Source organism: Ascidiella aspersa, chromosome 4, assembly GCF_963924565.1.
Source record: "Ascidiella aspersa chromosome 4, kaAscAspe10.2, whole genome shotgun sequence".
Lineage (NCBI taxonomy): Eukaryota > Metazoa > Chordata > Ascidiacea > Phlebobranchia > Ascidiidae > Ascidiella > Ascidiella aspersa.
In genome coordinates, this window is record NC_139450.1 from 6,555,802 (window position 1) to 6,567,586 (window position 11,785).

The following is an 11,785-nucleotide window of genomic DNA, read 5'->3' on the forward strand; positions in this document are numbered from 1 at the left end:
TCACGTTGGAGTTTAATTTCCCCTAATTAAAACAAATTATCGCAAAAGCGCGCTGGAAATGACGAGACACTTCGGTGACGTCACACGTCATCGGGCGAATGCACTAAATTCCCTGATGACGTCAACAATCTCCTGGGTGGTCCCTAAATCGGCCCCAACCCGACTGCCAGCGGCAGTTTACGGGTGAGGCGTCACAGACTTTCCGGGCGTTGGCGCTAAAGAGCTTCTTGGGAGTTGATATTTCGGTTGAAATTTTTATTTCATGAGAAGGTCGTCGACCCAGTTGGTGAGGATGCTGGCCAGAGGCCCGCTTCCGAATCGCCACCTGGAAAAGATAAAAATATGATTTAAGAGCGTATTTACTACTGGGGGCAAAAATACTGTCTAAACTTGGCGAATCACATGGGGAAAACTAATTACTTCCTTTCATTTACATGCACCCTGTCTAAAGGCAAACAATGCTTCGTAATTTAAAAAATGTTATTCGGTGTATGCTGTTGGCTGTTGTTTTTTGGCAAAAAACAAAAAGCGTTTTCGTTGACTCTAAACGGCGAGATTTGGCTTTCACGTTTGCTGACCTCATTCATGTGCTAAGCGAGTAAGCCCGATACTTTCCTTAGCAGATGTCTAATATTTATAAGAAATGTAGGGCGTCAGATCCGACTTTCACAAGAAAGCAGTATAAACGTGAGCGTTGTCGCAACAGTTGTAGCCCATATGTTTGTTCCTTGCAGTGTAACGTACCTCGGGATACCTTCCTTATCCAGCAGAAACTTGTTGAAGTTCCAGTAGATATCGTTGGCCTTGATGGGCGACCAGTAAAGTTCGCTCGTGATGCCGATGTTGGGGCTGGTGGGAGGACACGACGCCTGAAAGACAGAAATCGTTGTTTTATGGTCATGCATAACCTCTTTGGTGTTGTTTGACTTAAGCGTAGCTTTGGTTTAAAAATAATTGGGAAGCTAAGCAAGTCATTGGTCAAATTCAATAAGTACAACAACAAGCTTTTTAAATTTAACATATATATTTTAGGTGATTTAACTAAATTAAGAACTACTCAGGAATGGTTGGAGGTTGTAGTAAGATATAGTAAGAATATCAAAGCCCAAACAGAAGTAGATATTATTGTAAATGTTTCAAATAACTCTTTTATTCATTTTCAATCTGTTTAAATGTGAAATTTTAACGTTAAGTGATGATAAGACAAGTACGATGATACAAGTTTTGGCTTTAAGATTCATTTACAAGCTACATTACAGATCCGTGAATAGTGTATGTCACGATTAGTCTGCATTTTTTTTAAAGCTGTAAAAGTAGTAAAACCATTGGTGGAACACAACGGTAGAATTCTGCTCAAACCTCTCAGCCAATCGGTTCGTCAGCTGTACCTACATAATAAAGCCATACATCTATTCACACCTTCAAGTTGGTAAAGAAGGGTTCCTCCGTTGCCCCGTTCACTTCGCTCTTGGCGAAGAAGAAGATCTTCTTGTTGGGCACGAATCCGTGTCCCGGCCTCACGTATTTGACGCTGTTGACAATCTCGTCGTTGGCGTCTGGTTGCTGCAAACCAAACTGGTTGCAGGGAAAGGCGAGCACCACAACTGGTTTGTTGGTGTATTGCTGCGCGAGAGGTCATAATAGTTATTATAATGACGTAGGCTACTTGGAAGCAATATTTGTAATATCCTGGGTCAATGTTAATTGTTTTGAAATATTGTGTTAACTTGATTGAAATCTTTAACGCAAAATTGCTTTATTTTTACCAAAAATATTGGGACCCTTGGGTTGAACAAAGTGAAAAGATTTTCCTAATTGGAAAATTGTTTTTCCAAGTAGTAAATCTTTTGCTAATGACTTATTTATCTTTGTAAATTGTTTTGGGAATCTAAAAAATTAATCGTTTCTTTGTTTGGCAATTTCGATTTGATGTCAATGATTTAACTGGGATGACTAGAACCATAACTAATAGTAATGAATTCTGTTAAAAATATAGGAGGTTGTGAAACAAACCGAATGTATTTAAAACGCTGTAATTGTCCGGCTGGTAAAGGCAGTGTAGCTTATAAACAGAGGTTTCGGTATTTTTGTAATAAAGCGTTTAATCTCAGCGAAAATTTGGAGTTTTTGCTGTCACGAAAATACAAAAAAACAGTCTTGCACTTACCTCAAGTAGTGCATTCAGGCCCTTGTACTGGGGCGCAGTCTGGCCTCAGTAGGTGGCCACGTTGATTACAAGGGAAACGTTGCCCCGAAATTCGTCCAGGCTCACCATGTTACCCATGAGGTCGGTGAACTTCTGGTCGTACACCGAAAACTACAAGTGAGAAAAATATGTCTGAAGTTTTTAAAGGGGTGGTTGTCCACGTTTGTGGATATAGTCACACATTTTTAAAGGTCTCGTGATGAAAAATACAGGTTTTAAGTTTTAATCATGTTAAAAATCAGCAGTTGGTAGAGAAAAATAACTGCGAAGATTCCACTCATAGCAATATTTGTTTCTATTGTACCTGAAATAAATGCCTTTATTTAGGCAGGAAATAAAGATTTTTGTTTGTAAGAACAAAATTGGGACAGTATTTCAATGAGAATTTATCAACGATCGTTCGCCAAGGAGTGTTTTTTATTTTCTTGTTTTGCAAAACAAAATTATTTTAGGAACATTACACGTTATATATGGCATAATAAAGCCGTACAATTGTCTAGGTGTGTTGATTGTTTCGTATACAGCGAAGTTGAAACACAGTAAATGAGCTGGATTAACTCCAACCAAAATGTAACGGGTTTTAATACAAAAATTAGGGTCAAATTTACAGCGTTTTGTTTAAAGTTTAGTGCCATTGCCTCTGAAAAACACATTATAAATGTCCATCATCTTTTTTTTAAATAAAGACATTTTGATCTGATCAAATGATAAATAAACAACACTGATTGGCCTAGTTCAGTGGTTGCCAAACTTTTTTATTTCGTGGCCTAATTTTTTTTACAAAGCAGATCGAAGCCCATCGTTTTTTTCACCTCTGGTAATGCCTATTACATATTCATTACCAAAAGTTTGCCAATATTATAAGGATTTTTGTTCCTTGCAACAATTGGAGCTTTAATAAGTTCCAGTGTGTCAAAGTTAAACAACTCGCACGCACAGTTTTCACAAGACATTTTAAGTACGCCAAAAATATTTTAGTACCACTATTTTAGTACTATAGTAGCATTATTTTCAAATAGCACTATGGCCCACTTAAAATAGACTCACGGTCAACTACTGGGCCATGGCCCACAGTTTGGGAACCACTGGCCTAGTAGTTTAACATTTAAGTTTACAAAAATAGGAAGAATGGTTTGCTGCCTCATATCAATGGCAAAATTATCCCCCATAAAATTTGCCACATTACCGATACCGACAAATTGTCTTAAAATCTTGACTAGCATTCGCACCACCGTGCTTTATTAGGTCAAAGTACAAATTATCCTACCTTTGCATCACTAAAACATGTTGAGTTTTCCACTTGTGCCGCTGTGGCCAGGCCACACAGCAGCAGTAAGGACGGCAGAGCGCTTGATAGCGCCATTACTTTTTTTTTTTTTTTTTTTTTTGCAAAAAAACACAAGAAAGGGGCGTTAGCATAGTGTATGTGAAAAACGTAAAAACGTGTTGGTACAAAATGTGGCCGCCAAGTTGCTTTACCTTTGCTTTCTTTGCCTAAATTACCTTCTAGTAACTACACGACACATTTTTAATCCGCTCTAAACGAACTCAACTATTGCCTGAAGTGTGTTGGGTTTAAAGGAAATCGCAATTGATTTAAATTCATTAAACATTCCACGAAAGAGATTCTTTAAATCGCCCTGCGAAAGATTATAATTTGAAATATTTGCCAGACGGTGGCCGCAATCGAAAATCGAAAATTTGTTGATAAAATACGCCAGATGATAAGCCGTGCGCGAATTATTTGTAGTGTATCATGTTGCAACCCATACTTCCAGCAAAGCGTTCGGCCACTAATTTCGAACCCTGCGTCGTATCCACCGGCTCGAATTACATCACAACGAATTGCATAACTAAAACAAATATATCGCGGGACTTCCTTTCCTATTGCACAGCACCTGTGACTGTGTATTGTGAGGCCTAAAACATTTGGTAAAATAAAGACTGTTCGTTATCCTATCTCTTATTTCGCAAACTCCATTGAAAACTGCTATTTTTCGAATATTGTTTTATTTTCATTACTAGGGCCATTTTTATTACTCTCACTACTATGTATAGGCCTACCTTTTTAAAAATTACAATGGCAATTTTGTCATATTTTAAAGCATGCGTAAAATAACAAAAATGTTGTAGTTTTTTGCATTTGCACTTGTATATCTTTAAAGTCGAAACTCACACATTGTTAATAAATGAGTGTTTGCATGAGTATACTTTTCAATAGCGTTAACAGTACCTTTCTTTTTAGTCCTAGGCCTAACCATTGCTACACAACCGCTTTCGACCGCATACAAACCGCAAACTGACAACGAAACCCGTTGCTGAGTTATTTTGCTTGCTGCAGCAGCGGTGTGCAGGATATTTGCAGCAAGATGTGTAAACAAGTGGTGTCAGGCCGCCCGCAACTGGGCATGTGATCAGATTAATATTTTTCTACTTTCGGGATGGGGCGAGGATCACAAGGCTTCGGGTCATGTTTTGAATTGGCGACCCACGAAACGTTTGAAATGGCAGTTGAACACGTAAAAAATATACTCGTAAAGGGTACTGCGCACATTAGGCTCAATCAGTGCTTTTCAGCCCGTGGGATGGTACGCACTTGTGCGGATGAAAAAAATTGTACGTCCTGCGGATTTCATTATGTGTAATGCAATAATCAAATATGCTGGTGCGCCCACTTATGCGTTACAAGCTTACTGTGCTTGTTTCGTGCCGATGGAAATTTTCCGAAATAAAATTATGCGGATGGAAATTTTTAAGGTTGAAAAGCACTGGGCTAATTAAACAGTAATTTCATGTTGTAAAACTATCCACCGGCCACTTTAAGCAAGCCTGTAAATTTCTTGTGTAAAGTGGGAAGGCCGGATGTTTTCTTGAAAAATTGCAACACCTCTAATACCTTACGACAAGGCCAATTTTTCTGTCCACCAAAAAGAGTAACTGAGCGACCGGTCAAATCAACTGCTGTTAAACGCGGTCCCTGCTCTTACAAAATACAAAGCTCGTGAAAAGTTAAAATTGTAAAGTTTGTCGTAGTCGCCTTACTAACCTTTCCCTTCAAGTATAAAGCATACATAAAGTAGCCTATTTTGGAACATATTTCAAAACCTAACTAGGCCAATCAGGAATCTTAGGGCTTAGAAAGTCAAGATAGCTCATTTCTTCACTACACGCTTCATTTTTAGAGCTTCAGCCAAAGGCACAATGCAGTGTTGGCCTCTACTGTGTCATAGTTATTGTTTCCTAAACAGGATGCCTATCAAACCAGAACAGTTTTTTGCTGAATCATTTGCGTTATCAGGTGACAGTGCTCAGTGGAAAAGTTTGCTGCACTAAGTTTGACGTTATATTATTGCCATTCTAAAAACAACATTGTTAGTGCAACACACCGATCAAACATACTATTTGTTTTGACTTTGCATTGTCATTGCGTACTTTATTGACATAATAAACCTTTTACATTTGCAAACAATGTGCTATAACTGAAACTCGTCCCGCTTGTAATTGATACACCTTATGTGAACCACCTCACCCAAAACCAAAGCTAAACTGAACGAATCTAATATCTTAAAAATGTTTGTTTGGTTAATCTGTCTGCTTCTGTAGTTAACCCGGCAAAAATAACGACTTAATTTCCGGTTATGTAACCTGACAGCAGATACAGAGACAAAACCAGCAGAAAAGCGTCATTTGTGTTTAGCCAAGCGTAACGCACATTATGCAGGGTTGGAAATTAGTACAACAATATTGTGTTTTCACAAAATCCAGATGATTATATCCAAGATACTCTATATTCTTACGTATGATATCTATGTCGGAAATGCTGTAATTATGTTTTTCAATTTAAAATGACTTTTACCTTTCACTATGTTACTTAAATGGAAATATTGGGTGCCAAGCAGAGATATACAACTAGGTAATTCTGGATTTCTAACTCACTGAATAAGAGCAAAATGCGGCTAATTTTAATCTAATTTGTGAAATACTTGTGCGCTCTAATTCTAGTTCAATTATGTTTTGCGCGTTACAAAACTGTCATCCGATACAAAATGTCCAACATTTGTTTTTTTAAAGTAACCCATATTTAAGTAACTGGATTGAGTTTAGTCCTAACTGATCTATGACAAAGTTTAAAAAAGGTATTTTTCATCACATTGAATCTTAGCGAAACTACCACCTTCTTAAGTAGATTTTATTAGGAAGACTAATTTAACTGGTGGCAGATTTATTTTGTTGTAAATCCTTTCCTCAAAGTCAACTATCGTTATCACATGCGTACATACACATTTTTTGTATGCCTTAAAAACATTAAACAAGATCGTTTTATTATATTTTAAAGTCCTTTATCCCTACATCTCGCTTCTTTCTCAACGCCACCTGTTGCCACTTGTTGGCTCACTTAGAATAATTATGCAATTTAAAAATAAATTCACAGTCGCACGATGTCATACCCGAGCTTTTCATTGACACACCACGAGAAATTCACGCTGTTTAATTTTAGCTGTTGCCAAAGCAAACAAACAAACTAAGAGATTTCTATTGTGGAGGCACAAATGGCTGCGTGTCTGCAATTCCTAAATTAATTTGGTATCGGATCGGCACCGATACCACCCTAGTATCGGACGAGTACGAATACAGCCACCTGGCATAGGGTATCGGCTCCGATCCGATATTATCTGACATCCCTAATTTCAACTATAATTTTATCGTTACAAGCGTAATACTATAACGATAACAATCCGTATAGTCATGTAGACGAGGGATCAATATATAGTACGAGACAACGAGCTATGTCCGATAAACATCTTTAAGAATATAGTAATTATACAAGATTTTCCCCGTCGGCTTAAGCCATTTTGAATAACTTTTAGAAACGCATAAAGTTATCGCATTGTTGCAAAAACGCTATTATTTTTACTATAGTTTTTCCTAAATTAAGCCTAATTTATTTCTCTGGGTCACAGTATAGTCAGAGCAAACAGAATAAAAATCCACATGCGGCTACGGAGGCTCAGGTTGCCGAACAACCTTTTATACAAGTGTTTCTCAACCTTTTTTACTTGGGGGCGCACCTAAAGACATATGAAAATGTGGCGGCACCACTTGCGAGCGAAGCAAGTGCGGAATTTTTGAGGTGTACCGGTATTTGTTTTAAATTGCTTGCAATTTTTGATATAGGCTTAATAGTTGCATATCTTTAAAGGGACTCCAGCCTTGAGACCAAAATTGGAACAATATCAACTTCGGAATAAAAGACAGTTAGGAATAGGGCGGAAATAGGACTAATACCTTATAGTCGTAATAATGACGAAACCGGAATCAAACCTAAATGGCCCAAATAAGGCCTTTACAACCTTTTGTCTAATCCCAAATCCAACCCATAATTATCACTAACTCTCCTAATATTTTCAACCCTAACCAAATTGCCAACATCACCCATAAGCCAAAACAGGTGCAAAAATCTTTGGCCAAAATAGCGGCGCTCAAATGTCCACAGCAAACGGCCAATGCCAGACAGGTTCCCCCCAATCATCCTATACCCTTTCCTTACAGTCTTAGGCGCTATTTTGTTCATTTAAGTCTTATTTAGATTAATTTTGGACTTATTTCGACATATTTAGGTCTTATCTTGACTATTTTGGAATTTATTCTGACGTTGTTATTCCTGCAAATTTGGCGTTATTATGTCGGTGGTCTTATTGCTATGGTATTATTGATTATCTAATTTAGATATTGCTGCTTTGTAATTCTTACTATGTTTTCTACTTTAAAGTACTGTGAAATCAATGAGCTAAGCTTAATAGGAAAGTAAAATCTATATATATATTTTTTTTTTCCTTTTGCTCGCGGCGCACCTGGCAACCTTCCAGGGCGCACCGGTTGAAAAGCGCTGTTCTATACTATTGTTAAGTCTTCTTTCATGCTGTCCTTTACCAGTGCTCCGCAACCTTTTATCACTTGCGGCAAACTAATAAAGGGATGAAACAATTTCCCGGCTCACCTCCAATACATATGTTGATCAGCAATAGATAGACCACGTTGGCAAATATCATAACAAGAGCAAAGGAGTGTTTTATTATTAAGTGCGGCAAAGTCGACCAGCATTTGACAAATAGCGTTCTTTATCTTCTGATTTTGAGGTTTTTACAGTTTTCCCAACATACCTTGAGCCGGTCAAAGTCCTGATAATTGCATAATATCATTGCGATAGTGGATCAGAGGATATAGAGAGCTTTCAATAGCATTTAAAAATGGAACTTGATAATTGTGCTTTGTACTTTTTTTGCTTAATTTATTTTTCGGAATAGCAGCCCGGATTTATTTATAAATGCCAAAAATTTTACAATTACAATTGAACTTAATATAAGTTTTAAAAAGTTTAAATTTTAGGAAAAGTTCATAGAGTTACACCAGGAATATTGAAGAAGGTTAAATTGCCTGCGAATAGTCTTCGATTTTGTGATATGTTATGTTTTACGGGTTTCTGTCAAATTATTTAGTTAATGCAATTTTTCATACACATTCGCAATTTGGGCTTAGTATCGTGAATACCACGTCTTTTTAAAACAAGATAAACGCAATGAGTGCTTTTTCCCGACGTTATACCTGTTTACAAGATATAGGTGCAGTCATTTCAGGTGTGGAGATATTTTTTCCGCATTTTCCCGCACTTTGCGCGATAAGCTAAGTTTCAGTTGCATAATAGAATACCAGTTTGTTGAAGAACAACACCTTTATTACTATTTCAAAAATACGGCGTTACGTTATGACGCAACTTGTAACGTCATTTGTAAGATCTTTTTATGCTTTTAATTGTTCGTGCCATTTATGACTGTATACCGTATTTTTAATATGGATATTCAGTAATCGTGGCGACGTGGCGTACTTTCTGTTCTGTGCAGCGATACAGCTGAGCGGTCAGCTGGCTAATTCCAATGGCATTTTTATTATGCAAAAATGGCGCTTGCTCATCTTAACGGCATAAATACCTGACAGTGGCGTTAACGGGAACGACGGAGCGGTGTTTGCATAACCCAAGCACAAAACAAAATCTTCAAAGTTTCCATACCCTAAGAGAGCCCTCAATACATTTTTAGAAATGTCTTATAGCAGTTTGTTTAGTGCAAAAGAAATACACCCCTACTAGTTGTACTAAAACACTTCAGTTGTGTTAATGTTTTGCATTTTAATAGTTTGTGCTTTACCGAGTGATTGCAAGGAAACTTAAATTCTTAAGTTGAGTTTGCACTAAAGCCCAAACTCATAAAGATAAGCAAAATATTATTGAGTAACCTATATTATGTTGATACGGCCATTTGCGATTGGTTTTATGATTCATTAAAACGCACACAGCAATGTTTTGAAGTACCGTAGAGGGCAGTTTTGTAATGACTTAACTTAATGACTTCATTTAAGTGCACTTAAATCACTGTTTTTAAATGAATTGACTCAAGTCTTTTAAACAAATGACTTGGCTTGACAATCAACATTAACTTGTTCTAAAATGAAATGTTTTCATTAGGCATTTTTCACTACGAAATTCGATTATTAGTCTTAAGTGTTGCACACAAAACAATTTTCTATATGTTGCGTTTATGTTATTTTTTAGTTGAGTTGAGTTATAATAATCGGACTAGTTAGCCAATTTTAATAATTAATTTAACGTTTGATATTTATGACTTGACTTGTTATTTATTCAAAAATGTTTTTTTTTTTTGACTTGTTATTTATTTAAAATGACTTGACTTGGACTTATTTTTTTTTTGCAAATGACTGCACCGAGCCTGAAGTCATTTTAAAATGACTTGTTTACAATACTGGTTGAGGGACAAAGAGTTGCAGGTATATCAAACAGAACAAAAGCTTGTAAATTAAAAATGTTTGGCTGTAAATCAGAGTATAGTGACACCTAACATTTACTTCAAGTTCTCGAATTTATGGATTCTTATAAACCAGATTATATACCAAAATAAAAAAAAAGGTCGAATTACTAAAATGTAGCGACCAGCACACTGCATTAAAATCGCGAGTTTAAGCAGTTGTACGCATCCCGATGCCGATCTAAAAAACATGTTTAATACTGTAATGTGAAGCTAATCATAATCATAAAAGGCGCTCAGAACGATGTTCGAAACATTTGGCTTGTTAGCACTACGGACAACAAGCACTACGCACAGCAACAGAATGTCGAATTATTAAGGCGTTAATGGCGCCACGATGATGTAAACCGAGACATTTACCCGCCGTAAAGTTATATTGGGCATTTGCGTAATCTCCCGTAACCTTTTGCAGCAACCGAGCACGATTGGTTAATATAAACCTATGTAAATTTTCGTGATATTTGTCTATTTTGTAGTGTTTAAATTACACGATTAAGTTCGGCAAGCAAAAAAAATTCTGCTATACGTCAAACGTATAAACAGGGAATAAACTAGCGCTTGTTAACCGGTGGAGCGTGCGTGTTACGTTACCGAAATGTTTTTAATTAGTTAGCCAAAGACCTGTAAAGGTCAATGTAGGTGATCTCTTGGAAAATACAAATTACTTTACTGCAAATTGGATTGGAAATGGGTAAACTTTTCGCCAAATCCTGAATACAAGAAGCACTCTTACTCTTACAATGCCGCATTGAAAGTGAATTGCATCTGTTATTTGTGCTAGTTGTTTTGCCGCCGCGCATTATTCTACGCCTTACAACAAATTACTAAAGTGGGCGCCGAAGTACAAAATATTGGTTAACACATTGGCTACACTGTGCGCCACGTAAAAATGGTTGCGAAGCACCGCGGTGTAAACGATACAGTGATACTGAAACGGCGTGTGTGTTGTAGTAGGGCCTCTCTGTTCTTTATGGCCGTCAGTAGGCGAGTAAAAATATCTCCCTTCTTCGCGTGAAACCGTAGGCTTGAAAGCGTCGCGTTGGTCCGAAGGCAGAGCACAGTTGCGCCCGAACCGGTCGCAGGCAATTTGGGTCATTGGCAGATGATGAGGCAACGTTGAGTCATTTTCAAGGCGTAATTGCGCAGTAACTGCTGGCTTGTTCGCTTCACAGCACCTGTTGAACGTCGCCAATGTTAAATAAATTTTAGTTGTGCTGTTGTTAAGGGTGAGAAATCAAATAGTGCAAGCTTCGAATTCGCTTGGTCCAGTCAAAATTCAGCTTTGTTTCGATTTTCAGCGAGGAATCGAAGACGTAACATTTTAAGGCATGTTTCGCCCTTTAGGAAATGGATGTCAACCTCTAGCTATGGGGTTATTGTTGCGCTGCAATTTGCTTAGAGACCCGGGCAGTTAACGCTGACCGGAAATTGTCACAGACCGTTTTTTCGCAAAGTCTCTCTCCATTTAGAATAAAAGTGCGGCACGGGGCGCTATGTGATAGCAAGTGTGTCTGCAAAGAGACAGCGCGTCAGGTCTCTTTGATTCGACATTGTATCTTAATGAAAATGAGAGAGGTGGTCCTATATAGAGAAGCGGCAGTTTCTCTAGCGCATCCATGCGTTAGAGAGTAAACAGCAATGCAGTAGTGGTAAGCCTATTTTCCCTCTCCAGTTAAAAGAATTGCACGGTCTGGTCCAGTTG

General features: G+C 37.6%; 1 protein-coding gene across 1 annotated transcript; it reads right to left on the minus strand.

Moving 5' to 3' along the window:
* On the minus strand, nt 1–3,576 carry LOC146146889 (glutathione peroxidase-like). Its single transcript, XM_083386503.1, has 5 exons — nt 3,474–3,576; nt 2,168–2,317; nt 1,420–1,623; nt 745–869; nt 1–325 (listed from the first exon to the last, which is right to left on the minus strand). The coding sequence occupies exons 1-5, from the start codon at nt 3,567–3,569 to the stop codon at nt 256–258; spliced, it is 645 nt and encodes a 214-aa protein (XP_083242629.1). The 5' UTR covers nt 3,570–3,576; the 3' UTR covers nt 1–255.
* Nucleotides 3,577–11,785: the final 8,209 nt, after the last annotated feature.